This window comes from Aspergillus versicolor (genome assembly GCF_001890125.1).
Source record: "Aspergillus versicolor CBS 583.65 unplaced genomic scaffold ASPVEscaffold_3, whole genome shotgun sequence".
NCBI classification, from domain to species: Eukaryota; Fungi; Ascomycota; class Eurotiomycetes; order Eurotiales; family Aspergillaceae; genus Aspergillus; species Aspergillus versicolor.
This window is the reverse complement of record NW_024467526.1, coordinates 1,797,353-1,824,670: the sequence shown is the minus strand read 5'-3', so window position 1 is coordinate 1,824,670 and position 27,318 is coordinate 1,797,353. Positions and strand designations below refer to the sequence as shown.

The 27,318-nt window shown below is 51.0% G+C and overlaps 8 protein-coding genes across 8 annotated transcripts; 4 read left to right on the top strand and 4 right to left on the bottom strand.

Annotated features, from left to right (window-relative positions):
* Positions 1-61: 61 nt before the first annotated feature.
* Positions 62-3,066, bottom strand: ASPVEDRAFT_51471 (oligoribonuclease; the record flags this gene model as incomplete). The annotated part of the gene is made up of 4 exons (XM_040814478.1): positions 62-580; positions 1,157-1,579; positions 1,630-1,976; positions 2,031-3,066. 4 exons carry the CDS (start codon positions 3,064-3,066, stop codon positions 62-64), a joined length of 2,325 nt encoding a protein of 774 aa, XP_040666005.1.
* A 742-nt stretch (positions 3,067-3,808) lies between these two features.
* On the bottom strand, positions 3,809-6,530 carry ASPVEDRAFT_81817 (ZZ-type zinc finger protein; the record flags this gene model as incomplete). The annotated part of the gene is made up of 7 exons (XM_040817093.1): positions 3,809-4,804; positions 4,862-4,919; positions 4,994-5,708; positions 5,771-5,832; positions 5,892-6,056; positions 6,112-6,214; positions 6,284-6,530. 7 exons carry the CDS (start codon positions 6,528-6,530, stop codon positions 3,809-3,811), a joined length of 2,346 nt encoding a protein of 781 aa, XP_040666004.1.
* A 2,820-nt stretch (positions 6,531-9,350) lies between these two features.
* Positions 9,351-11,630, top strand: ASPVEDRAFT_127895 (sugar porter family MFS transporter; the record flags this gene model as incomplete). Its single annotated transcript, XM_040806501.1, has 8 exons — positions 9,351-9,437; positions 9,503-9,573; positions 9,624-9,887; positions 9,939-9,964; positions 10,005-10,107; positions 10,163-11,172; positions 11,228-11,342; positions 11,408-11,630. The coding sequence occupies 8 exons, from the start codon at positions 9,351-9,353 to the stop codon at positions 11,628-11,630; spliced, it is 1,899 nt and encodes a 632-aa protein (XP_040666003.1).
* A 436-nt stretch (positions 11,631-12,066) lies between these two features.
* Positions 12,067-13,599, bottom strand: ASPVEDRAFT_39672 (putative beta-N-acetylglucosaminidase). Its single transcript, XM_040811978.1, has 2 exons — positions 12,757-13,599; positions 12,067-12,676 (listed from the first exon to the last, which is right to left on the bottom strand). The coding sequence occupies exons 1-2, from the start codon at positions 13,393-13,395 to the stop codon at positions 12,311-12,313; spliced, it is 1,005 nt and encodes a 334-aa protein (XP_040666002.1). The 5' UTR covers positions 13,396-13,599; the 3' UTR covers positions 12,067-12,310.
* Positions 13,600-14,521: 922 nt separating this feature from the next.
* Positions 14,522-17,176, bottom strand: ASPVEDRAFT_81814 (putative RNAPII degradation factor Def1; the record flags this gene model as incomplete). The annotated part of the gene is made up of 2 exons (XM_040817092.1): positions 14,522-16,812; positions 16,888-17,176. 2 exons carry the CDS (start codon positions 17,174-17,176, stop codon positions 14,522-14,524), a joined length of 2,580 nt encoding a protein of 859 aa, XP_040666001.1.
* A 990-nt stretch (positions 17,177-18,166) lies between these two features.
* On the top strand, positions 18,167-19,453 carry ASPVEDRAFT_127427 (uncharacterized protein; the record flags this gene model as incomplete). Its single annotated transcript, XM_040806455.1, has 1 exon — positions 18,167-19,453. One exon carries the CDS (start codon positions 18,167-18,169, stop codon positions 19,451-19,453), a length of 1,287 nt encoding a protein of 428 aa, XP_040666000.1.
* A 675-nt stretch (positions 19,454-20,128) lies between these two features.
* Positions 20,129-20,716, top strand: ASPVEDRAFT_26984 (uncharacterized protein; the record flags this gene model as incomplete). The annotated part of the gene is made up of 2 exons (XM_040809969.1): positions 20,129-20,168; positions 20,256-20,716. The coding sequence occupies 2 exons, from the start codon at positions 20,129-20,131 to the stop codon at positions 20,714-20,716; spliced, it is 501 nt and encodes a 166-aa protein (XP_040665999.1).
* Positions 20,717-21,177: 461 nt separating this feature from the next.
* On the top strand, positions 21,178-26,007 carry ASPVEDRAFT_51467 (uncharacterized protein; the record flags this gene model as incomplete). The annotated part of the gene is made up of 11 exons (XM_040814477.1): positions 21,178-21,238; positions 21,294-21,374; positions 21,497-21,513; positions 21,567-21,807; positions 21,866-21,892; positions 21,948-22,123; positions 22,176-22,272; positions 22,322-22,399; positions 22,486-22,555; positions 22,607-22,859; positions 24,106-26,007. The coding sequence occupies 11 exons, from the start codon at positions 21,178-21,180 to the stop codon at positions 26,005-26,007; spliced, it is 3,003 nt and encodes a 1,000-aa protein (XP_040665998.1).
* Positions 26,008-27,318: the final 1,311 nt, after the last annotated feature.

Sequence of the window (27,318 nt, the reverse complement as noted above, 5' to 3'; positions counted from 1 at the left end):
AGTACACATAATATTAATGCATCATCACCACATCAACACGGGACCTGCACATTGACTACTATTATTTACTGAAAAGAACCGCCCTGTAGTATTTCATCTCCTCAATGCTCTCCAGAATGTCCTCCCTGGCTTCGTGCACCTCCTTCTTGGGCGGGACGCTGCTCAACAGCCCCTCATCCCCCCACCGCCTGACAACCTCCTTGATTGTACTGACATCCACAATCCGATAGTGCAGCCACTCCAGCACTGCCGCGTACGGTCCACACGCCAGGAACGCTTTGTCTGCATGCACACTATTCCCAGCTAGCAGCGCTGTTCGCGGCTTCGGTACGTATCGCTTTATGTAGGCAAGGAGTTCGGCGGCCGCGGCGTCGGGCGTGACGGTTGAGTTTTGCACCCGCGCTGTGAGCCCCGTGCGGCCGTGCGTGTCGATGCACCACTGCGACATGGAATCCAGCGCGGTCTGTGGAACATGGACGACGGTTTCGAAGCCCGTGGTGTCAAGGAGGTTGAGGTTGGCGTCGGTCACGAAGCAGCAGATTTGCAGGATTTGGTCGGTTTTGGCATCGAGTCCCGTCATCTTTTGTCAGTGAGAATTGGCTGCGTTCATGGTTTTGGGCGTTGAGGAGCGAACCTCGCAATCGATCCATACGAAAGGATCAGAGGAGCGTAAAAGAGGCATGGTAATTTAACACTAAGTCTGCCGTAGCCGAGTAGGATTAAGAGGTGAAGGGGGATGTTAAGGTGAAGGAGAAAAGTTTCCGTCTGCGGAAATCATCCAAACATTCGTTGCATTTCATCATACGTAATAAGCCTGCCCATACTATGCCAGCCCTCTCTATCAAGCAGATCCAGTTAATACATTTTCAATGAAGAGGCGTCTCTAGCCATTGGAAAGCCAAACCTGCCTCCTGCTTCGTCATTCCACTTCGGAAGTACTACCATCAAAAAGAAATAAACAAGAGAAGGAAAAAAAAGGAAAAAAAAAAAAAAAAAGTTTCGTTATGGGCCTAATTTTATGCCCCTTGCGCCAATCCGTCACGTCGTCAAAGAGTTGATATGTCAAAAATGGGAAAATGGATATGAGATTGCAGATGAGATGACGAAAAAAATGACCGAGCATCGATGTATGTCAATATTACAACTCCTCGTCCACATTCTCGGGTGGGTTAATCGTTGGGGGGTTAAGAGTCTTCGGCGACTGCAAGCCCTCGTTCAGAGGAGGACCGAGCGGGCCACCCATGAGGTCGCTTGCAGCACCTCCGCTCTTATCGCCGCTGCCTAGGACTTCACTTATTTGTTTTGACAGGCCTGACTCCATCCGTCGTCTGAAGGAAGATTCATCTGCTTGCGATACGCTGGGACGCTGCTTCTTTAGTGGACTGCCAATGAATTCTCCGTTGACCGTATTCGGCTGCTGTTGTGTTTCTGGTGCTGCACCGGTGGTACCTGCAGGTGCTGATGTTGCCGTTGGAGGGGTCGTGGAAAGAGTCGACGATGCCGGAGTAGCCCCTGTTGTATTGGGACTCTCCCGCCGAGAGCTCCCAGCGAGCGATGCGGCCGAGTGTTGACGTTTAAGCTAATACATGTTAGTTGCGAAACTTCAAAAAGGTGTATGTGCAATCTTACCTTAATCTGGCGTAGGCCCTCTGCCAATTCACCCTGTCGTTTGATATCATCGGGGGACAGGTGCTGGTTGTCCTTGTCCTTGTCCTCTTCCTCGTCCGCCTGATTGAGTATTCGGTCATCCTCATCATCATCGCTGTCCATATCATCGTCGTCCGCCATCGCTTTGCTCTTCTTTTTGTCCTTCTTCCGCCCTTCTGTGTTATCGCGGAAATTCAGAAAGCCTACCGTGCCACCAGGCTTCAATGGACCGAGATTCGCAAAGTCAAGCTGCTGCGATCGGCGTTTGGCGGAACCGGGGGTTTCCTGCGGCTTGGAATCCTTCAGGATTCCCATCTTCTGTAGTTGTCCTGAAAACAACAAGTTAGCTTTCGTCCATTGATTATCAAGTCACTGTCACTTACGTTCTCCCCGGTACATGAAGGTAAAAATCGCATACGGCTTGTCGGACGGATCAATCCCGGTGACTGTTTGCGTGCTGATAGACTTCGGATCAAGAGATTTCGGCTTCGCGAAGCTAGTGGTATGGTCGATGTCTTCGTCACCGCCGCCTTGGCCTCCCTGGCCGTCTTCATCATCGTCGTGTGCATCGAATTGCGGGGAATATTCCCCGCGTTTGATTTCACCTGAAGCGAGAACACGGAAAAGCGCGACCTTGATTTGACCCGTAGACTCTGGAACCGGGTCGTCGTCGGAGCTAGGGAGCGATACATCGTCGTCGGAAACGTCCTCGAGGGGCGACTTCGTATCGTTGCCATAACGCATGACGCCCCTATCGGACTTGTTCTTGCCATCCATTTCCATGTCATTGTTACCGTCAAGCTCACGCCTGTGTCGGCGCTTCTCCATTTTCTGCCGTCGCCGCTCGATCTTCGCCGCGGCGTCCTTGTTTCCCTCCAAATCCAGACCATTAAGCCACCTTTCCAGTCCGACCTCGCGGAAGAGGAATTCTCGTTCTGCTAAACCACCTCCCTCCGAATCTGGAATGCTGACCCATCGGGAGTTCACCCAGGTCTCTTCCCCTCGACGGAGCAGTGTAGCGACTTCCTCCTTCTGCCGGCCATCAAAGTATATGTAAGCCGCAACGGTCTCGTTCGGAGAGTTGGTCAGCGCCTGATACGGTGAAACCGTGCTCGAGTATAGCCCACGTTGCTCCATATGTCCTGGGAGACCGCCAACGACCTTGGGTTTGGGAGCGGGGTCGTCGGGCGTCGGTTTCGGGGCCGAGTATGGCACATCTTGTCCGGGATTCAACAATGTAATGGAGATTGCAAAAGTAGACTGTTCCGGTTTTCCTTCACCTGTTTCTGGGATCTTGGGAGGCGGAACGGGGATGTAGGAGGTGATGCGCGAGGCCCGGGACTGGCGCTGGATCGAGTGCTCGGGAAGCGGTCCGTCCGGGGTGTGTATACTAACAGCAAGCCCTTTGAAGCATGGCATGACGAGAGGCGCGAGCAAAGGTAGGAATACCTAGAGAGTAAAGCGCTCCGTAGAATAGTAACCAAATTCAGGACCAAGAGATCAGAGGCGAGGGGAAGAGAGAGAAAAAAAAATAGGGCTGTCGAACAGCTAAGAGAGGAGAACTGGTGGCTGGTGGGAGGCGGTCAGGATACCTGGGGCGGGTTTTCTCGATAGCGTGAGGAGATCGTAAATAGTTTTGTTGAAACTCGACCAGGGTAGGTGTTCCCTGTAAATCCTTTCTGGCCTCACTATTCTTTTTTTTTTGTATCCCAACGTTCCTGGCAAACTCTGAAACAGATCGATTTGTTGTTGTGCGGAGTGGAGTGGAGGAACAACTAGGGAGGAGGGGCGATGAGCAATCGGGAAAGTCGTCAACAAAGAGCGAATGAGCTTTCAGCTACCTGCTTGCACGAACTCTTGGAGACTCAGCCGCGGGATTAAGAAGCACGGTATATCACTGAAGGCTTGCCTGGTATTTATGCACACATGGGGAGGGCAGGGTATGAACAAAAGTCCAGGTGGTGGTCTGGCTACGAAAGGAAGTTCACTTGTCAGGTGAGTGGAGATCGGCGGTGCCGCAGCTGCTCATGTCGATGTATACCGTGACTCTCGGAATTGACATTTGACATTGGGACCACATCATGCGGCTTTATATTTAAATTACATATTTACAAATGTTCAGTTTTGTTCTTGTTACCAGTCAGGTGCCGCAGATCTTGTTTTAAACGCCCCGGCGTCGCGCTTCTTCCCTCGCAAGATCCGCGAGGTCGGGAAAGTCGCGATCCAATCTACTCAAGAGTAGTTCAGTTTTCCGTCGCTTTCGTTTCTCAATCTCAGTTTCAAGCTGGGAGATTCGGTCCAGAATCTTCGCATGAGATTCTACCAAGGAAAGCTCGAGAATGTCGTTTGCGTACCCTCGAAGGGCTTCGAGTTTGCTCTCCAAGTCGTGGATAGTTTCTTCGTCTGCAACATCAGCTTTGGGATCAGCTCGCTCGGTTGGACCACTAGACATGGGTGCTTCTAGTACGCTGGTGAAGGAGGTTGGTGGGGGAAGATGAGGATGGTGTCCCGGATGTGTCTCAGATGATTGGAAAGACTGCCGGACCTCTGAAAATGGCGACTCGGTCTGACTCTGATTCTCCCTGCGAAATGGGCCCAGAGGGTCGAATGCTCGGGCGGGAGTCTGGCCTATGCTGTTTCTACTGGGCGTAGTCATGGTTACTGGAGACGCGTTGGACGTGTCCAAGCTCCGTGTCCCGTGTGGCCCAGCGCTTACAGCCGCAAAAGAGTCCCTGGGCTGCCATGAACGCCCCGGCTCTCCTTCATTAGTATGTGGACGAGATCGTTTCACTCCTCTGGGAGACTGGTCTTGTTTTGGCGAAGCACCTGATACGGCAAGACTAGCCCTTTTCCCCCGTTTTTGATCGAACACATTATCCACGAACCCGAGGATGCGTCCTCGAGTGTCAATTGGTTTAATCCGCGATCGTACCGGCTTGTCTCTGCTTTGATATGGTTGATGGAAGTGACAACAACGGCAGTTACAGATGCACTCGCATTTCGGACAATGCCAGGAGTCACCATTCCTTAAGAACGAAATCAGATCGACGTCAAAATGGCGATGAAGGCCTCGAAAGCAGAAGAAGGCCGCGCACTGGCTACATATTACGCCTTTCCAGGCAGGGTGGCTATCGCGGCATAGATGGCAAAGTCGTTCCTGTACATAATCGTCAGGAGCTTCCAAGTAGTGATTGTGAACAAGCACTTCACATACCGTTAATTGTCGTCGAGCTTCCATCGCAGCAACAGCTACCGAGCCGAGTGACATTTGTCTAGTAGTCCTTGTTAGTTACATGAGATGAAATTCATCATGGTCTGGTTTGTTGGGAGGAAGCCGGGTGCGTACTTCGAGGCTCTAGGAATGTGGGAAAGTTCAACCCCGGTCCTGCTTCTTGCTGCCCGAATGATGTCTTGACATCGTCCGAGCGGCAGCATTTCTGCCCAGGTGTAGTCGGCAACATGTTTACAGCCTCTTCCGGAAATGAAGCACGTTAAGCACAAGTCAAAGTCGCCGCATTTTTCACAATGTAGATGGCGATTCCATATTGTGAGCCCACAAAAGTTGCATTCGACAACGGCACCTTGAGTATCAATTGTCTTTATCGGTAGTGCAGATTCTCGTCCGGTATCTTCATCCTCGACTTGTTTCTGAAAAACATCTAGGAGGAGGTTTTCTTCTTCTTTTCCGCATGCACCGCTTTGTAGTGCATACATTGGAATCAAAGGAACCCGACCGGTGTCTGCAAGGCATTGTCTCTGGTAAACAGGCTGCACATAGTCAAAGAAAGTTGCCACCGAGCTAGCATGCATTATATTCCAGACTACTTTGCTCACCATAGGGCTGATATTCCAAATCTGGTGAGCAGTGGCGGCAGGGAAGACCACAAGGTCGCCAGGCCTTTGGTCTGTGATATATATTGGGAATTCAGCCGATTTTAGCTTTTCAATGGATATGTTGGCCCAGTCTGTGTGAGCGGACTTTCCCAGTGCATCCATGAATGCATCATATCTGTGCTGCGATCTTCTGTCCGTCCCAAAGCATATGGATCCAGGCCCATCTCCTTATTTTTCCTCAATCAGTAAACGTTCTCATCTAACTTCAGCAATAAGGGCCCGTGCTTACCTTCCGATTCGATTATAAGATTGAGCGCTACAGACGCACTGAAACACCTGTGGAACCCAGAGCTACCAAATTTTCTCGTTAGTAGACAGACAACGTTACAACAGCAGCTGCATAAACATACAAAGATTTTCGCGTTCCAACATAGGCCATCAGTACTTCCGGTGCGGTCTCCTTTGGCAGTACTCGGAACAGATCAAGTGAGCCAAGATGCCTCAACGACGACGGTAAGAGACTTTCAAAAGACCTCACCCATTCCCGTGGGCAATGCAGGTCCTTTGCATAAAGGCTTACGCAGTTGCTTGTCAGATAGATCTAGGGGCCGATGCGATAGAATAACCTACAATTCCCGAACGCTGCCCGTACGGGCATCACCCGAATACAAAAGAAGATCCCGAAGTCGCATTTTTATATCTCGTCCTGTCTGGCAGTTCCTCACGGGTATTACTGAAGAAAAGGAAATTGAATTAGCAACCGCGATTTCCAGTGAAAGATAGTTGAGAGAATCATTCATACCTCCCGAGGAAGAAAGCCCAACTAGACTTTCATTGTTCAGGCTTGCCCTCTGCCACCCAATTGTTTGCTCAAATCCACGTATAACAAAGGGTTCTCCATCACAGATCTTGTTCTCAATCCAACGAGAGGATTCTTCGTCTGGTTGAGCGTGAAGAGTCTGGGCCGCGAACTCGGAAAACGGGACAAATGGTTCACCGGATTGCAGGAGGTCCTGCACGGAAGGTATGTCGGTCTGCAAGAAGTCCATAATAACTCAGTGCTTTATATTTCATCCTGATAGATTGCAAGCAGTTTCCCGTGGAATATCAGCTGCATCAGCCGTTGGGGACAAGATCGATATCTCCGGCCGCATCTCGGAATGAGACGTCGCGCTCACTACACGTGACTGTCTAACCGATTTAGGAACTAAGCTGCACTGGTATGAAGCTTCCCTGCCCTTAATTCTAGCAAAATCTGTATCTTATTCAGGTAAGCGCATGATCTACTTACACTGAGTGTTAACACCAGTGTTTCCTTTCTTTTACGCTGACCAAGAAGTCCTTAGGAGTTATTAGGCAACCGAATTCGGGATCCGCCTCGGATTCTTCAACCACTGCAATTCCATCATGCCAGCTTAATGAAACCAGATTTCTCGGAGTCTTCCATAAGTGATCTTGAAAAATTAGTTCAGAGCTGTTTGCCCATGAAAATGTTTCCATTGAATACAAAACTGAGGTATCAAACATCAATCGCGCGAGCTGAATACGCAACCACATTCACGGTGTAGATTCCGGTTCTACAGTGTATTCACAGCCTCATTCATGGATTATATTTTGCCAAGAGAGCAAGGTTTCACAAGGCCCGATTTTGAATCGATCCGTCCCACCCGAGAAACTTTGGCTACAAGGATTACGGACAAACAGCGAGAGGCTGCTGGAGTTGATGGGGTCGCTGACATACCTGCTATGGCTCTATGACCTCTACGTCAGAGATGGAAAGATACATTCCAGAACTGCGGGGACCCCAATCTTACCGTTGGGTCGGCAGGGTTGGTGAAAGGTAACTATCCTGGCCCGAGCCTTGACGGAGTTTAGGTTGACACTAGAAATTATGACGACGACATGTTCAGCAATTACACTTTTGACAACTTCATAAGGTTCGACGCAGTGTATCCGGAACCGAAGAATATGACCGATTTGTGAAATGAACCTTTGGGCCCCCGGTCAAGCCACCAACAGGCCCAGGATCATCAAGCTTCAGCATCCCTGAAAGACTGTGCACTGCTAAGCGAAACCAATCCTAACTAGCCTCTTACCCTTGCACTAAAATCAGCACCAACGACTCCAGCCTTGGCGTATATTCGAAGTTCAGAAGACCAAGATGGAGTTACCAAGCGACAGTATGGCCGTTTTCGTTCAGCATGTCAGCCACCCCGGCTCTGTTTCCTGTTGATCCGTACCCAGTTCGCAGTGGTTGAAACTTAGTGCGACTGATGATTCAAATCCAGCGCAGGATAAGCCCTACCCACTGCTTTCAGTTCGAGTTACTCCGTACAGTTACACTCGAAGACATGGTGGCGTACTCCAATGCTAGATCGGCTGTTAGCCTCAAGTGGTGTGCGTGACCTTTGAGGTTCCAGATGCTTCTTCTGGTTCGGAACCTTCTTGGGTGTGGAACTGTCGGAGGTCAAAGCTGTCGAATCCCCAGACTCCAGATTCAGACAACGTGAGGGGGCCACGTGAACCGAAGAATGTCACGGGAAATTCTCCGACGAATGCATCCTAAAATCCTCTTCTTCGACCTCATCATTCCCAATTCTGGGATCGTCCCAGACATGGGCGAACTATCAGACCACCCTCTTTCCAGACTTCGCGAGGTGTGAATCGCGCAATCGAATCGGGCCACCCCGTATCGACGTCCCCGGCCACGATACGTCGGGCACCCGCTTGGACCTGGGGTCTGGGACAAGTTGACTTCTTATTGGCCGCAACTGTTCCTGCCCCAGACGGAGAGTGAAGAAGCTTTTCACTTTGCTAATCTGGTTCGGGGATAGCTTATCTATGCCATCCAAGAATGACCAATGAATATTGGCTAAACTTGGCTTTGCCACGCCACTCTGGCGCTACTCGAGCAACGGCAACTGGAACAAGCCATCGCCTGCTCCAGCCTCTTTCCGTCATCAAGCGCAAGGGCGGCGTCTCCGCTGTTGTGTTGGACAACGCCAAAGGAACACGAGCGGAAAAAGCAAAATAAGCAACCGCCGGATCAAGATCTCTCCCTGGTTAATTCAGGTTCATCCGCGTCCCAAAACTCTCTTCTGTATCACGAGGCCTGTATTTCTCTGGCAGTCTTGGCCGGTAGAGCCCAGCAAGACCAGAGATCTTTTGGTTTGGGACCATGGTTTTAGTGCGCTTTGATGCGGAGGTCACGTCCCGCGTAATGTCTCGTTCCTCCTTCCCCTTCCTGCTCAAGCACAACAGGTATCCACTACAGCCTTCATCCTGTAATTATTCTGTGGCTACAATCATGGTGCGGCCGGGAGTGACCTTCCTCTTCAAACATCTGCTGGGCCTACTGCTCAGTGCCTAGCAACGAGGTATCGGGATTTGATGTAAGCTTAATGATATCAAGCTCCCCTTTACATGATCCATGATCAATTAGAACGGTTTCGTCAATATTAAGCTTTGCTCACATTCCTCTGCAGTACATGGAAAAGTAAATTGCCAGATTGGAAAGGCATCCTCGCGCCACAGCTGCCACAACTGGTCCCACTGGTTAAAATCACGCCGGGGAAGTACCTATCATCATGAATACTACCCCAGTCTGATTGGAGCCGCCTGAAATCTCTTGCCTGCTTTTCTCACCGGGTATATTAAGGCCTGGTCGCTGTCTTCTCCCTTGACCCCCGCCTCCATTTCTCCTTCTCTTTCATTCTTTATCTCCTCCATCCCCACGCAATTATCTCCAGTGTTCAGAGCCTAACACATCACTCCTCCGAACTTCTCTCCTTTGTTTCTCTGCATTGAGCTATCAAATCTTCTTCTTGGTCACTCCTACATCATTGTCATCTCTCTGATCGCTGTCGAACATGGCTGATAGCGTGGGAAAGGCGGGCTCGACTAGGGCTCTTGAGGAGATTGTCGAAGAGACCATGGGGCCCGGAAAGAACCTGTTTGTCTACCCACCCAATATGGAAGTTTCAGATAATCTGATTAACATGCTGCCCGTAGAAGCACCGAGTACGAGGATGTTGATGTATCAGAGAAGGGCGTTACCGAGCACATTAATTTGAATAAAAACCTTTCGGCAAAGTAAGAAACACATATTCTACGTTGACGGTCACATTGCTAACTGTCTGCAGGGTCAAAAACCCTCTAGCTGATCTCACCGAGACTCAGGTTCTGCGTGATGTGGAAGAATTTGCCCACGAGTACAACTTGACCGACATACTGCCTGATTTGCGCAAAGGCTCTCTCATTGCCCGTGACCCCGACAACTTTAGGGCCCTTCCTGAAATGACCCCAGAGGACATATTGGTTATCCAAAATGAAACCGAGCACAAATGGCGCCAGCCTCTTGCTCTCTATTTTAGCATCATTCTTTGCTCAATTGGGGCCGCAGTCCAGTAAGAATTTGTCACACTTCAGCTGAACACGGAAAACTAACCGTTCAACAGAGGCTGGGACCAAACTGGCAGCAATGGTAAGGATCTCACTATGCGATATCGTAGTTCTTCTAACAGTGTTTCTAGGCGCCAATCTCAGTATGCCCGAGATGCTTGGCATCCCGCAACATGACAACCCTAATGCTGAGCTTAACCAGTGGCTCGTTGGTATTATCAACGCGTAAGCATTCCAAGATATAACACTCATGCACGAATGAAAGCTGAATACTTTGTAGTGCTCCCTATATTGGTAGCGCTGTTATCGGATGTTGGCTGTCTGATCCCTGCAACTATTATTTCGGCCGTCGTGGCGCGATCTTTATTTCGGCCATCTTCTGCCTTCTCACTCCCATCGGTCAGGCTGTCAGCCAGACATGGCCTCAACTCATTGTCACCCGTGCACTCCTTGGAATTGGAATGGGGTTGAAAGCTTCGACTATCCCGATTTTCTGCGCCGAAAACACGCCCGCATCGGTTCGCGGTGGCCTGGTGATGTGTTGGCAACTATGGACTGCGTTTGGTATTTTCTTGGGCACCACTGCAAACCTGGTAGTAAAGGATATGGGAGAGGATATGGCCTGGCGTATGCAAATGGGGTCTGCTTTTATCCCCGCAGTCCCTCTTTTGCTCGGTGTCTACATGTGTCCCGAATCACCACGCTGGTATATCAAGAAGGGAAAGCTGGGACCAGCCTACAAGTCCCTCTGTCGCCTCCGCAATTCCCCACTCCAGGCTGCCCGCGATCTGTACTACATCCACGCTCAAATTAAAGTCGAGCAGGAAATTGCTGGCCACGGTAATTACCTCTCCCGCGTTGTTGAGCTGTTTACTATCCCCCGCGTCCGGCGTGCAACCCTAGCTTCGTTTGTTGTCATGATTGCTCAACAGATGTGCGGTATCAACATTGTTGCATTCTACAGCAGCACCATTTTCTCGGAAGCCGGTGCATCCGACCAGTCGGCTCTCTGGGCCTCCTGGGGATTTGGATTAGTTAACTTTGTGTTTGCATTTCCCGCGGTTTGGACTATTGATACATTCGGACGACGGAGCCTGCTCCTCTTTACCTTCCCGCAGATGGCATGGACTCTACTTGCAGCTGGATTTTCATTCTACATCCCCGAAGACTCAAAGGCACACCTTGGATTAATCGCCATGTTCGTCTTCTTGTTCGCTGCGTTTTACTCTCCAGGCGAAGGCCCTGTCCCGTTTACTTACTCTGCCGAAGTTTTCCCTCTTTCCCATCGTGGTAATTATTCTCTTTTCCCTCTCTATGTCAAGTTTCAATGCTCATACTCTCTTAGAGGTTGGAATGGCCTGGGCTGTAGCAACATGTCTTGGTTGGGCCGCTGTTCTTGGCATCACTTTCCCTCGCATGCTCGCAGCCCTAACTCCCCAGGGCGCCTTCGGTTTCTATGCGTAAGCTGGCCACTTCCTCCTTGGACTCCTTCCAAATATGGACTATCGTGACTAACTACTCTCAGTGGACTCAATGTTATAGCTCTCGTCATGATCTTCATCTGGGTTCCCGAGACCAAGCAACGTACCCTTGAAGAACTCGATTACATCTTTGCTGTTCCGACACGCAAGCATGTGCGATACCAGGTTTTCGAGGTCCTCCCTTGGTGGATCAAGCGCTATATCTTCCTTCAGAAGAATGCTCACCTGGAACCTCTGTACAAGTTCGACCACGTGGCGACTAGCTGAGCGGTTTCACCCTGTATTCAAGTGCGTGACGATAACTGGTTTCCGAGTGAACGATGTAACGATGAAACGAGAAACTTAGAAAAACACAAAAAAGGAGAGCATCACAAACGAAATGAAGAAAAAAAAAAGAATATTACGGCGAGCAGGCAGCCAAGGATTCTCCTCTTGATGCTGGTAAAGAGTATCTAGCTTATCTCTGTTTCGAGTATATCTCCTTTGTGCTTTCTTTGGTGGGCTTTCTATTAGACCGAGTTATTGGAATATTCAATGTCAAATCTGGAACAGAATAGACTATAACTATTTGGTCAATGATAGACGGGCCATATCACTGTATTAATATTTTGTGCATGCTTGTCGCAATCAGATTTGGCTATGCTTAGGGTAGTCTAATATCTAATGCAGATGCTACGAGTAAGCACTTCACTTTAAGATTCAAGTAGCGTTTCATTTATCATACTATGGACATAAGTTGTGCTAGCTACTCAACAAGACGTCAGTAAACACCCGTGGGGATGAAGAGCAGAGGTCTCGGAAACCACCACACCATGTTTACGAGAAAGCCGCAGTCCATTCCGAACCGACCATCTCGGAAACCATCTCCTCCAAAACATATCTATATTCCAACAACATAAGCTCGTCGCGCTTCAATTAATTTATAAAGATAGTGTATAGAAAATAAATTACTCAATCTCTCCACCCCGATAAGCACACCAAACCTCCAAGCCAAGCCTCTCATAAAACCCCTCCAAACTCACCCAGTCCACAAACACACCCTCTATCCCCCTCTTCCTCATATCCTCCAAAGCGTGCGCCACGAGTGCGAGTCCAACACCCGAGCCGCGGTGATCGTCGTCAACTCCTACACAGCCTATAAGGCCCGTCTTAGACCCACAAACTGCCGGCATTGCCCAGTTTTCCTGCAGGACGCTCGAGGACGGCGGGAGCATCAGCGTCCAGCCAACCTGCGCACCCTGCGAATCGAACGCGGTCATGATGCTTGATGGTTGCGATGCTGGGTTTAGCAGGTGGTACATGTCAACCCAGTCCTATAAAAGCGGCCATCATTAGCACAATTCACTTTTATAAACGTAAATAAATGGAAAGGGTAAATAGGGTCTCAACAAACAGCATTATGTGAGAAATTCCTCTCCTGCCCAGCTAAACACTCTTCATACCCCTCCGGCCACAGCGGGGAAAACGTATACCCCGCCTCTTCAGCCCGCTGGACATATTCCCCCTCGTCGAGACTGAAATTCCTCAGGTCTCTATACAAATCCACCGAGCGCGGCGGGTCCGGACGCACATCGAACCCACGCTCGATAAAGAATTCCAGAACGCGCTCGGCGTCGGGTAAGTTCTTCGGGACCCCAGGCCAGAATCTCGGAAAACCGCTGCCGATTTCGAGGTGGCAGGAGTCGAAGCTCTGCTTGAACCAGGACTTGGTTTTGTCCAGGAGGGCGGACCCGATGCCCTGTCCCTGGTGCTCTGGATGCACCGCCAGAACGGCGATGTAGCCGGATGTTGATCTTTCGGTTGGGTTCTTCTGGTGTTGACGCGTGGTATAGGCGAGGCAGAAGCCTACGGTTTTGGATGATGATGTCCTGGCGACGAAGTGGTGTGCGTTTGGCTGTGGGAGGAGCTTGCGGAGGTTTTCTGCCGGGAGGGGGTAGTTTGGTAGTGCTGCACTCCAGATTTGTGCTACTGAGGATAGATCACGATCGATTTCTAGAGGTACCACGCCGATTCGGCGTTGCTTCTGAGGCATGGTCGCTGTATTGTTGTATGTATGTTGCTAGTGACGTTGTTGATACCAAATCGATGGTGGGTAGATGATGCGGTGCAGAACGTGTTATATGGCTCCGTTCAAGGGATATAGTCTAGTTTATCCATTCACCAGCGGTGGGAAATGCTCATTCGAATGTTCACCTGAGTTGGTTGCACGTAAGATGAGGAATGTTCCGCATTCGTCGACACAAGGGCAGGGGATCAGCTGACCGCGAACAAGATATATTGCGGGGTTCGAGCTCCAACGATCTATACCGTGTCAGCAGCTACTGCTAATATATATAGTATATATACAGCAAAACCCACTCCGGGATTCCGATTAAAATCACGAAAAATACTCAATCTACAAAAAGACCCAATACATGGGGAAAGACAGCTCAGGAATGAACTTTACTAGATATCTTAAAGCACGTACTCGGACTGAAGAGAGCTGATGTGCGCTGAAATGATCTATTGTGACGGCCTATGTTCAACATCTTCGAACACTACGTTCAACATTAGAATACCCAGCTATTGCAACGCCGCCAAATCAATTGATTCGAGCAGGATTTTCCATCCCCCATCCTAACCCAGTTGTTTTGCATGGATGTAGTCCCAACTGTCCCAAATATGTAGTACAGGAAACGCGAAATATGCAACTCAGCCGACAGTAAAATGAAGACGAAACGAAAAGAATTTTTTTGTTCAAAAAACTGAATATGGAAAGGAGAGGAGAAAAGGAGACACATAACAGTCGCAAGGAAGCAGTGCAGACATGAAACAGATCAGATAGGAATATTTGCCCAAATGTTACGAAGAAAATATGTAGCGTTTTCCCACCATTCAGTACATCATAACCACAGCCCAGTATCATGAAGATAGCGCAAACGTTCAAGTCCAAACGAGTAAAAAAAAAAAACGTGAAAAGGAAAAGAAAAAACGGATTCCAGCCAAGCTCCCATTGGATTTGAGAGTAGAGATTACATATTCGAGAGTGACGAAAAGAGTAAAAAACGCACACCCAAGTGAACTATAAAATTTTAGAGTCCAGGGGTCGTTCGCCCCTAACAAAGTATGAAAAGGAAGAAGATATTTCATCACCTGGGAAAATGTAACGCCATAATTCTTTAGTGTCCGTAGTTGCCTCCCCAGCCGCCTCGTCCAGTGTTTCCATAGTAAGCACCGAAGCCGGCGTTGCCGTAGTTACCATATCCAGTCGCCTGGTGGTGCGTCTGGTTGGCAGCTGCTTGGTGCCCGCCGAGGCCACCCAAGCCGCCATACTGAGGGTTCAGTTGGGGGTAGCCACCGAAGCCCTGTTGGGCCTGTTGACCCTGCAGCGGGGGAAGGCCAGTCTGGCTTTGGGTTTGGCCAGGGGTGTTGGCAGCAGAACCAGGCCGGTTAGCCTGGGATAGCGAAGGGCTAGGACCTCCCGCCTTGGAGGAATCAAAGGCCTTCGTTTCTTCAGAAGACACAGGGGCCTGCTGTGTGATCGGCTGGCTCTGTCCGAAGCCGCCCTGGCTGCGGCCGAAGACATCCGTCATACCAGCGCCAAACGCACTGGTGCCCGCAGCTGTCTGTTGGCTTTCAGACGGTTGAGCGGAACCGGTACGGCCGTAAACCGAGTCGCGGCCCGGGATGCCCTGGTTGAAGCTACCGGCAGTCGCAGGGGAGGAAGAGTGGTCGTAGGAGAAACCGTGGGGTTGACCGTACATGCCACCCTTGGCGCCGTATGGACCATACTGGCTGCCGTAGCCGTATTGAGAGCTGTGGGGCATGTATTGATCTTCATATCTGCGAGCATCATCGTACATTGGGCGGTTTCGGCCGTACTGTTGGCTCATGTATGAAGCATAGTGCGGGTTCGAATAGTACGGGTATCCATAGCCGTAAGCATGAGCGCCTTGACCGGGCATATGGTGTGCGGCGGGGGTTTGAGTAATTCCGGGGAGCGTGGGGTTTGGTGTTGTGTGACCGCTGTTGGGGGCTTCAACGTGGCCGTAGCGGCTCGGGGCCTGAGTCGTGGGAATTTGAGGCTGAGATTCAGCACCAGAAACACCGAATCCAGCGGCCGCACGCTGGGCGAGCGAAGCGTCTTGGGACTGGCCGTAGGCTCCATAATAGGTGTACGGAAGGCGCTGATCGCCGCCGTAGAAGGGTGAGTATTCGCTGCCGGTGGTGGCGGTCGGCTGAACGGGAGCCTGGTTCGCGAACGGCTCCTGGACTTGCGGCTGGGGTTGAGTAACCTGTTGGGTGAATGGGTCGTAGGGCTTCTGGGATTCGGTGTAGCGGGCGAAGTCAGAGAATGAGTTGTCGGCGGCATTGGCCTGAGGAACGGGGGGCAGGCCAGGAGCAGGGCGGGAGACGGTGGGAACCTCATGGGGTGCCTGAGCTTGAGTAGAAGGCGGCAATGATGCGCGCGGCGCAACGGGGGAGTGCTGAGGAGGCTGAGCACGGGTTTCCGTGTCTTCTCTGTGCTGATCAATATCAACATCAGCGGCGTCGCCATTCAGTCCCATGCTGCCGAACTGCACAGCCGCGCGATCCACGGCATGCTTGCCTGGCATAACGACAGCCTCCTGTTGTTCCATAACACGGCGCTGCGTTCCGGGGGTGCGAATGTTTTGCTTGTAGGCGCTTGTTGGCAAAGCACCAGCTGTGGGGCGCGATGGGGTTGAAGCGGCAGCCAAGTTGGGGTCCACATTGCTGCCAATAGTGCTGGCAGCGGTGGCAGAAGGGACCGGGGGTGAGACATCGGGAATTTGTGCAAGGTTGTTCTTGGTCAAATCATCCTTGGGCGGCGCAACGTCGGCCGAAGTAGGTGTGGCAATCTGCGTCTCCTCCCTCGGTTGGGGAACAGCGGGCGGTGCTGTCTTTTCGGTGGGAATAGGTACGGCAACGGGTACGGGTGCAGGGACGGAAGTTGGTTCGGGTTCAACAGGCTTTTGGTTAGGCGCGGGCGCAGGAGCGGGTTTTTCAGATACAGGTGCAGGTGCAGGAGCGGCAGGCTTCTTTTGCGGAGGAGGAACTGCTGGTTTAGCGAACAACGATGCCCAACCCTTCTTGGTACCCTCAGGCGCGGCAGGAGTATCCTTAGCGGTAGACACTGTTTCCGAAGCAGCTGCGTCAGCGGCCGGGGTAGCGTTCGTAGCTGGCACTGAGTCGGTAATGGGTGTTATTTCAGCTGGAAGGGACGGTTTCTCTGTGCGTGTTCCATTGGCGTGAGCACCAGCCCGGCCGCCGCGACCGCCACGGCCACGATCTCCGCGAGCGCGACCACGGCCTTCGAATCCACCGCGCCCACGTCCTCCTCGTACGGCAGTTGTGGTAGGCTCCGTTGGAGTGCTTTGTACCTCCTTCGGCTTAGGACGACTCCGGTCGGTGGTCTTCTTCTTTACTTCTCCCCATTGGGAGACGTTGCCTATTCAAGAGTCGGATTAGCATAACAGAACGGGGTGACCGATCATCAATTAAACCAGAGACAGTGCTCACGTACCTTCACTGATGCGATCAATTGCCTGCTCAAGGTCACCATCAGCATCTTCCAAGGCGAAGACCAAGTCGTCGTCTTTCCAGTCTGGGAACAGCTCATTCAGCATAGGCAGAGTATCCGAATATTTCTTCTTCATCTGGCCGAGTTCCCCTTCATCCTCAAATGCATCTGTGGTGTCAGATTTTGTGGATCTGCTGCCACCTCGACCACCTCTAGAGCTGTAACCGCCACGGCCACCGCGGGCGGATACCCTGCCACGAGAGGCAGTGGGCCTCGATTGAACTTCAGACATGTTGTGGTGGATGAAATCTCTGATTCTCCGGGGGTGGAGAAGTGTGATAGAGCTCGACGGAGTCTAGGGTCGAGGAGAGGAAGAAAAAGAGATGCGGCGAGTGCGAGGAAAAAAGCGGGTAAAAAGAGGTTCGTTAGTGTTGTCGACCTCCGTAGTGATCACAGATGCAGCCTCACGCGAGAGGCAGCACCAAGGCACAGGAGAAGAGCCGCGACGGACCGAAGTCGGGAAGAGGAGGAATTGAAGATGGGAGAGGAAGCTGCTGAGACGGAAGGGAGAACAAAAATGAATGGAGAGGAATGAGTATGAAAGTGAAAGGGAGGAGTAGGAAAGGAAGAAGAAACCTAATGAGGTTTTCAGTGGAGAGCAACGACCAGTGACCAGCGACCGGGCAATGAATGACCAGTGACCCAAAGTCTGCCAGCTGCACACCTGCGTCTGCCGGCCAGACAAAGACTGGGCGGCCGTCGTGTTACTGCAAGCTTCTCTACAAGGCACTTTCTCTTTTATTGTCTCTACGCTTTTTACAGAGTGGCTGCACACGACTGCCTGCGCTGGTTGTGGGAGATTTCGTCATGGTTTTGGGTGTGGCCCAATCCATGGGTTCTGTGCTACCTCATGAACCTCAGGTCCGAAAGGCAATCAAGGATGTCTGGAGAAGCTTCCTTGCTCGCTGTCTGGACGAAGTAGGAAGCTTCGCCATTCAATGTGGCGATTGATCGCCTTTCTAGGGGCGCGGCCACAGGAGGAATTCCAGAAGCAGAGCGCATTCGTGGGCGGGTTGGGCTGTTCTTGTGAGCTGAGACTGGGGCACTTCGTCACTACTTCTCCTGTGGCAGCCCTTCCTCACCGCCCTCCGTCCCATCGAGATCTTCCCAATGATGATCCCCCATCCGCCATCATACGATGAAATAGCCAGCGTCCCTGATTCACAGATCACAACGATATTCATCGCACCGGTTGTGATTATTGGATAGTCCGCACCACATTATGAAGCCCTCAAGGGCCCTCAGCATAAACCCCTGGACGAACCTCCATCCCCCGTTGCCCCGGACTCCCCGCCAGTCCCAGCAGCTACTGAATGCCCTTACGTCCTCCTTCCGTCGTGAGCTTGATCGCGAGCATCCTCCCGCCCAGTTGGCTTCAGAACAGTCCCCAAGCAGCAAGAATGCCCTCCCCGGAAACCGCCCGGCCGAGGAACACCCTCGCTCTTCTTCACATGCCACCGACAAACATCTCCGCATGATTCTTGATAACCCCCTCTTTCGCTTGACACCCTCGCATTCCGCACGCCCCGTCTCACGTGGTCAATCCCCAAATATTGATAAGGCGAGATTACAAAAGGAGCCCATGGCCGTATTCGACGAACTGGTGGCTTCTGGCTCTGCTACCATCGGCATTGTTGCAGATTGTCTCAGTTGGCAGGTGCTACTTGCGAGCCGGCATACTGGGGAGCGATTTTTAAAGGAATTAAGAGATTCTCGGGCGGGCTCCCGAACTGTCTCGTGGTGGTTTTCGTTGAACTGGATGGAGAGGACACTTTTCTTCAATAATGGAAGGGTGTTATCTCCGCTATGCAAGTTTATGGTTGCGGAGGAGTTGCATGAATCGATTTTTGTCTGGCTGGGCCTGCTAAAGGATCGAGCTGCCCATGGAGAAAGTAATGAGATGGCTGGGCCGTTAAAGTATCTCCTGGGCACTTTCTTGAAGGCCGAGTACGAGTGCGGCGGTGGACTAAGCTCCGCTATACGTTACTACCTTGATGCGTGCAGGATGCTTATGTCGACGGATAACGAGGAGTCAAAACGGGTTTTAAAAGGGGCACTCGCGCAATCTGGGGGGTTTCTATTCTCTTTGATTGTGACAAATCCGCGCGAGAATACTAAGACAACAATTCCTGCTGAATTATACGAAAGCTACGCGACTGTTCTTTCTACAATAATCCCAGGAACGGGAATCGTTGGAGCGTCAATGCCTATATATCATCCAACCCGTCCCGATGCGAAGCCTTTTGTTCAGTTTTTACGCAGTATAACACCGGAGCAATTCGAGTCCTGGTCTGAAAAGCGCCGTGAGAGATTTATGCGAACTGGCTTTAAAGCTCTGCATGTTTTGATTGACGGTGGGGACCTGAAAGAATGCGAGTATTTGGCGCGCTTCCTCCAGCAGCATGTGGAAGAGAAACGTGAAGCAGAAACGTCAACATCTTGGCGGCTCAGCCATGTCTCATCGGAAGAGAAGGCTCTTCTAAATAGTTTGGACCTAGCTCTCGCTTGATGGGTATGTCTAGGTAGTTAGCTGCTTGCCCATGTGGTGCCGAAGCGAAGTTCTGGAAACAGCTGATTCGTTGCAGCCTGCCTGCCTGATCTCTGTTGATAGTTCCTGCATAACCAAGCTGGAGTGAAGAAGGTTAACAGGGTGAAGAAGAATGTGATAGACATGCACTAATGGGCTTAACATTTTGGGGGAATTATTCTCCGCAGCCCAGCCAACTCCACATCTCAGCCAGCCGCACGCCAAAGCCCATGGGGCATCACCTCCTCTTTCTTGGCATGCTTACTTACCACAGCCAAAAGTCCAGGGCCGGGGATTAATTATGCTTACCGAGAGCTGCGTTTCGGATCTTTTAGCGGGGATTGTTGACTTTCGTGCAGACGTGAGTTCCGAGAGGTCGACAATCATGGGGGGCAACACCCGAAATTACTATTCTCCGCAGGGAATTGGGTTAGCCCATCTGGATGCCCTTAGTAAACGTCACCTCGCAACCACCTCTCCTCAATCCCCAACAACTCCAATTCTTCAGCTACACTTCTGTACACCGCTCGCCTTCAACCGCAAATAGCGTTTCCAACGTCGCCTTTTTATTCGGGACTCTCAATACCCAGAATCTAATTTACACTCCATCTTGCAATCATTTTCCGCCATCCCTAGTTTTACCTAACCTGTTACACCATGATGGCGTCTGGACCTTCAGTTACCGCTCCCATCTCGGGTATGTTGAACCAGTGTTCCCTATAATTTAAATATCTGTTTTGTCTGGTGGTATTGGGGTTAATGATACTGATATCGCGTTGTCTAGACCCGCTGAACCAGTCATCCTTAAGTGAGGCTCCGCAGCAGAACAACGGTGATAGCCATCCTCCTAAGCCCACAGAGGACTCTACCGTAACTGAACCCACCGAGACGAAAGGATCGGAGAACCCCGCTCCGGCAAATGGCATCTCTAGTGAACCTGTGTCCGAAGCCAAGCAAGAAGAGACCAGCACAGGTGAGAAGCGAGAACTTGAGACGACTTCAACCGCAAACCCTAGCGCGGAAGAATCGGCAGAGCCCAACTCCAAGAAGCAAAAGACCGGTGAAACCAATGCAGATGCAGTAAACGGCGCATCCGCACCCGCACCAGCAGAGAAGAAAGACGAGTCAGCACCGCCGAAGAAGAAAGGAGGCCGGCCCAAGAAGACCCAGGACTCCGTTAAAAAGGACATCCCTACCGATGGAATTGGTAGTCGCACACGCAGTCGCACCAAGCCATCCTCGTAAACTTCTCTGGGGATAGCCTTCAGCTCTGTAAGAGAGAGTGGAGCGCGGTGACGTCGTTGGAGGATTGTGGCTTTGAGCTTGTGGGAGCAGTGCATGTGTTCGATGATGTCTGCTAAATATGGCCATTGTTTATAATGCCTCTCGACTTATAAATAAATATGTCCAAATCAAGACAGCTTTCCAACTTCCTGTGCAACCTTAATTAGATAACTCGCAATGGGGGTTTCTCGTGCGAGGCATCACGTGACACTACTATGAACTGCCGAAATCGGGAACTGGCAGGCCTGGCCTGGATTGACTCATCGGAACGGAAGAACCATCGCGGGATAATTTCCCCCACTATCACCAGAGGGGAAAGTCGGTGTCATAGTTGAAGAGTCATACAACATCTTTTTTGACTATTACTCTAACATTGCTGTGAATTTTTGGTTTTCCAGAGTGCAATTGACCTTTCAGATATAATGGGTTCCAACAAGATCTGGCTCCGGGCTGAGACTAAGCCCGCAGAAGCGCGCTCTGCTTGTATGTGATCGTCTGCCATACAATTGAGGGCGTGAGTTTCTAATTTTATCAACAGTGACTCCTACCACTTGCAAGGCTCTTATTGATGCTGGATACGAGGTGACTGTTGAGCGCTCTACCCAGCGTATTTTCGATGGTGAGTTTAGTCCAATTGACACTCTCCCAAAGCCCAGCTGCACACTTGCACTAGCATTGAATTGAACCATTGTGATTTTTTGACAATCCGTATGGGACCTCGTTGACGGTGATTTTATACAGATGAGGAATTTACCAAGGTCCGAATACCTAGTGCTGAATATAACGAACCCCGTTTCTGATTGCTATACAGATCGGCGCCCCTCTCGTTGAGGAGGGTTCCTGGGTGAAGGATGCTCCCAAGGACGCATACATCCTGGGTCTCAAGGAGCTCCCCGAGGACGACTTCCCGCTCGAGCACGTTCATATCTCCTTTGCACACTGCTACAAGGGCCAGGGTGGCTGGGAGCAGGTTCTGAGCCGGTGGCCCCGCGGTGGTGGTACTCTTCTGGACCTGGAGTTCCTTACCGATGATGTTGGTCGACGAGTTGCTGGTAAGACATCAGAGCTGGTGGTTCGTGTGCTTAGGGATATGCTAACTGGGCCTGGTAGCTTTTGGTTTCTCTGCTGGTTATGCCGGTTAGTTACCCTGTCATTTTGAATCTGACTTGGTTGATGCTCATGTAGAATCCAGGTGCCGCTTTGGCTGTCAAGAACTGGGCCTGGCAATTGACGCATCCTGAGGGCGAGCCTCTTACTGGCGAGACCCCTTATGCGAACCAGGACCTTCTTATTGAGTCTGTTAAGGCATCGCTTCAGGCTGGCCAGAAGCAGTCCGGCACGTCGCCGAAGATTCTGGTCATTGGTGCTGTAAGTGACCCGTCCGCGCTGCGTGGGAGCATTGCTGATCTCAATGTTGTAGCTCGGGCGTTGCGGCAAGGGTGCTGTCCAATTGGCCAAGGATGTTGGTATCCCCGACACCGACATCATCAAGTGGGATATGGAGGAGACCAAGAAGGGTTTGTACTGTCTACTCCTGAGAGATTCAAACGCTGACGCAAGTCCTAGGTGGCCCCTTCAAGGAGATTGTTGAAGACTCTGATATCTTCGTGAACTGCATTTACCTGTCCTCCAAGATTCCTCACTGTAAGTGAAACCTCTTTAGTTTTATATCCTGTCGGATAGATAGCGGAGGTAGCTGTTTGGTCGGATGATTGCTGACCCTGCTCCAGTTGTCAACGTTGAGAGCCTTGATACCCCCAAGCGTCGCTTGTCTGTTATCTGCGACGTTAGCGCTGATACGTAAGAAAGATCCATCTAAAACCCATGACAATGAGCTAAAGCTATCCATAGCACTAACCCCAACAACCCAATCCCGGTCTACAACATCACCACCACCTTCGACAAGCCCACAGTACCTGTGACTCTGCCAAGTGGCAGCCAGGGTACGCCTCTCAGCGTGATCAGCATTGATCACCTCCCGTCGCTTCTTCCCCGTGAGAGCTCCGAGATGTTCAGCGAAGCTCTGATGCCAAGCTTGCTGCAGCTCAAGGACCGCGAGAATGCGCGCGTCTGGAAGCAGGCTGAGGAACTCTTCAATGAGAAGGTTGCCACTCTGCCCCAATAAGCGTGGTCTATGATACGCAATGAAGGCCATATACCCTGGAGCAGCCTCGTATGAAGTTATTTTGGATTAGGGTTATGATAGAGTTGATCAAAACAAAAGCTCGGGATAGATAATGAACAAATCTGATAGTATACACCGGTCCCCTGTATTGTTTTATGCCGAATGTGAAGTATCCAGTGGGGTATTTTTAAAGACCAGCGAGGCCTGTGAGCTGTTACACCGATGACGGTGCAGCAGTCGCCTTGACCGAGCAGATCATCACTCCTAGTCTCCTACTCCATACAATGTTTCATCCTTCTCTCATCCCACGCCGAGGTTTTCCCAACCCCGCTTCCCTCACTACACTTGCATCATTTGGTCCACGGTGTGCTCTCTCGAATCAACAGCCGAGGATAAACACAGGCACTCAACCCAGTCAAAACTCGCTCCATCAGCGACTGGGCGCCGGGGTGGACAATCAGCACTCGGCAAGGGATCAGCGGGTCAATCGACGAAAATCCGCGCTTCCGCCCACTCCGGCGATCAATCATTAGGGAAATCCTGCTGCGGTTATTGGCCTGCAGCTGACACGCTCCAAGGCAAGAATGGAGACCCGGAGCAATTACCAGCCCTGATGCTCAACTACCGTCGTAGTGAAGCTGCGCGGTGATGTGGGGACGCCGACGGAGCCTTCGGGCACAGCTACAGCGACCGTACTCGTTCTGCGGTCGGCGCTGAGGAACATCCGAACAAACAGACAGCGCCCTGCAGCCTTGCGTATCTTCCGTCTGGTTTTCTCTTCATTTGATCTTACACCCTGAGTGTTTCTGCCCGCTTACTGTTACTGTGCTGCCTATTCGGAAAGGGCCCTTTCCGTGACGCATGCGCGATCAAGTCAGCTCTTCTGCCTTGTCCAAGACTTACCCCAGTCTTTTCCTCTCCGCAGCTGGAGCCGGCACAGCCTTTTCCCTTGGTTGCGGGTTTGATGGCAAATTTATTCGCCAACGGCCTCCATCCACCTGCTTCCGAGCTCTCCTGACCTGAATTGCCAAATATCTGGGAGGTTGTTCTGCATCAGCCTGGAATAATTATTACTCGCCCCGATAAACAACAAGTGCGCGCAGCGCAGAGCTCTCCTTACAGGATTTGTAATAGGCAGACATCCCATGGAACACCAATAGAGCAACGCGCCAGACACGAATTGGGTAAGTGACCAAAAAAACGATACCCCGCGCGGTTGATGCAGGAAAAACCGACTACGGTCGCCGCATACGCGGCGGGAGCATCTCTCGCGGCTGTTGCTCTGTTCTACGTGTTCGGGCCGAATTACACTATCGATGGGGACGAGCTCGGGGGCAGCGGCAAAAAGAGCATTGTGGGACTCTCGAACCCCGCAAATGACTGCTTTATCAACTCCGTGCTCCAGGCGCTTGCCGGGCTGGGTGATTTGCGACTGTATTTGATCCGGGAGCTTCATCGACGCGAATTGGATGGGCCTGAAATCTACAACCAGTTGCCGGATGAGCCGGATGAGGAGCTGCGTGAGAAGAGGCCGGATCGTGTCCGGGAGCTTCAGCAGGGGACGATCACGAGGGCGCTGAAGGAGATGCTGGATCGGTTGAATGAGCGGCCGATTTACAAAAAGACGATTTCTGCGCGCGGGTTCATCCAGGCGCTGGAGTATGCGTATCGTACGCGGATTAGTCGGAACCAGCAGGATGCGCAGGAGTTTTTGCAGATTGTGGCTGAACGGCTTTCCGACGAGTACCATGCAGGTGTGAGGGTGCGCCAGAGGGTGCAGAAATCTCTTGAATGCCAACCGGACCAGGGCGAAGATGCCCCATCTGAGATTGAAGTGCGAGTCGATGACGGCACGGAGCATGGTCTCCCAGCAATCATCGACACGAAGCTCAAGGAAATCGACAATGAGTATGGCTTTCCGTTTGAAGGCAAGATGGAGTCGCAGATCGAATGCCAGTCCTGCCGCTACAAGTACAAGCCGAACCAAACCTCGTTTGTCAACTTGACGCTGCAGGTCCCGCAGAAGAGCTCTACCACGCTGAATGCATGCTTTGACGGCCTCCTCAAGACCGAATATATCGAAGACTTTCGATGCGACAAGTGTCGGCTGCTACACGCGGTCGAGGTGAAAACGAGAGGGTTGGCCAAGGCCCGCTCAGAAGCGGACCGACAGTCCTTGCAAGTCGAGATAGAAAAGATTCAAACCGCTCTGGCTAGTGATCCGGAATCTGCTCTGGATGGTGTCACGCTGCCACCTGCTGAGCATGTCCCGAAGAGCCAAATCGCGCGGCACATGCGTATTACTGTATTCCCCAAAATCATCGGCATCCATCTCTCACGATCTATCTTCGACCACAGCAGCTCTACAAAGAACGCGGCAAAGGTTTCCTTCCCTGAGCGGCTCCCGCTTGGGGGGATCCTGAACCAGAAGTGGTTCAAACTTCTGGCCATAGTTTGCCATAAAGGCAGCCACAACAGCGGACACTACGAATCATTCCGACGAAACCACCTATACCCCCCATTCTCAACACCGAGCGTATTCAGCTCCTACGCACAAAGCCGCGCAAACAGCGAAAACCCGTCACGCGTGCAAAGCCCGCGCCTTCCAGCCCGCAGCAACGGCGACATTGACCTCCCAGCTCTAAATATATCGACACCAGCCTCCACAGGCTCAACAACTTCCCTCTCCCCCTCCGAGCCCTCCAGATCCCCATCAACAGCCGACCTCCGCGGGAGCCCGCAGCTCAGCACAGGCTCCTACCCATCCCCGCGCCCAACGACTTCAAGCTCTCGCGTCTCCTTCCAAAGCACGCGTTCTAAATCCTCTAGCTCCGGCCAGCAGAACCTCTCACCTACATCTGCGCCGCGCGGTTCATCACTTGAAACAACGCGCCTGGACAGTCCTGCGTCCCGCTCGTCTCTTGCAGAACGCAACGCATCAGCGACAGACACGGAAATAAGCACAGGTGCGAAAGTTGCGTCGAAGTTCCGCCGCCGCCGTAAACAGGTTGATCGGTGGTGGAGGATCTCGGATGAGAAGATCAAGGAGTGTAAGACTTCTGATGTGCTGGGCATGCAGAAGGAGGTGTATCTTTTGTTCTATGAGATGGAGAAGACGGCTGCTTGATTGCTGGATATCAAACCACGGGGCTTTTCCGACCGAAGTTGGTATATAGGTTTCTGAAGACTTGCATCTGTTATGGGGATAAGCATATGGACATAAACATACTTGAACATGAACATGACATATGGTGGACTTTTATTGTTTGTTTTAACTAAAAATAGAGGTGTTGATAATTGCCTTTCTTTTTCACCGTTTGATTCCCAGAGCTTGAGTTTATCCCAATGGTAGATGTGTCGGTGGTCATTTGTTTTGGCTAATTATAGATATCAACTTAGAAGTTGCTTGGTATTGAATAATATATGTCTTAACAGAGGGAACATGATAGTATTTACAGGAGAAAGAGCTTGAAAATCTCTTCTGTAAGGCATCTATATGATGATCTCAGTGAAGCTCAGATGCAATATATGCAGGATACTTGGCTAACAAGCCTATCAACATTAGATTACAAGATTAAACTCTCCGAAGAGAGACCTCTAGTTAATATCCATATTGTTAATATTTGAAGCTCACCGGCTAAGTTTAAACCACTGATATTGCAATAAATTTCTACCAAATCGCCATACAATGCCCACTATAATTAGCCTTCATTCAGTTTCAGGTAAGAAGAGCCCATTGTTTGAGAACCCAGCATTCTTGTTCCGAGGCAAGTAGTATATCTTTTGTCCTCTCCGTTTCATAATCCATTTCTTTCTTTGTCCGTGAAACTCCCAGCATGTGGTTGAGGGAAGCGGGAGCCAGCCCTAACGGGGTTGCATACAAAGAACTGCAGCACAGGAGTTGTATACAAAGGAGCAAGAAAGCTGCTGTCAAACACACAAGGCCAAATAAAACACGTTTAACAATGGAGACGCAGATAGATCTGGAGCTAGACCTGGGGCTGGTTTTACGACGAGCGCATGGTGGTGAGTGGTGATGATCAAAAGATAAATTCTCTTTTCTGTCCTCTTCGTGAAACGCTTCAAGATTCTTATTCTTTTCTTGACACTTTTTTACCTTTCTTTTCTTTTTCCCTGACATGGGATGATTTCTAGCTAGACTAGACGATCGATCTATCTATTTGGCCATCGTATACGGCATACTATTCCTTTTTATACACATCCTACATTGACACGACACCAACGAAGTAAGAAGAAAACGAGATATAATGTCCGAACAAACAGCCTCCAACGACGAGGACCCAAGCCAGCCCTTTCATAGTGATCCAAGTTCCACTCCTGCGCCTGATGATACAGAACCACAGGACGACCAGGTCTCAGAGAAGAGCCTGTCCTCACTGGAAGACTACAGGAGTAACAGTCAGGAATCTCGCATTGG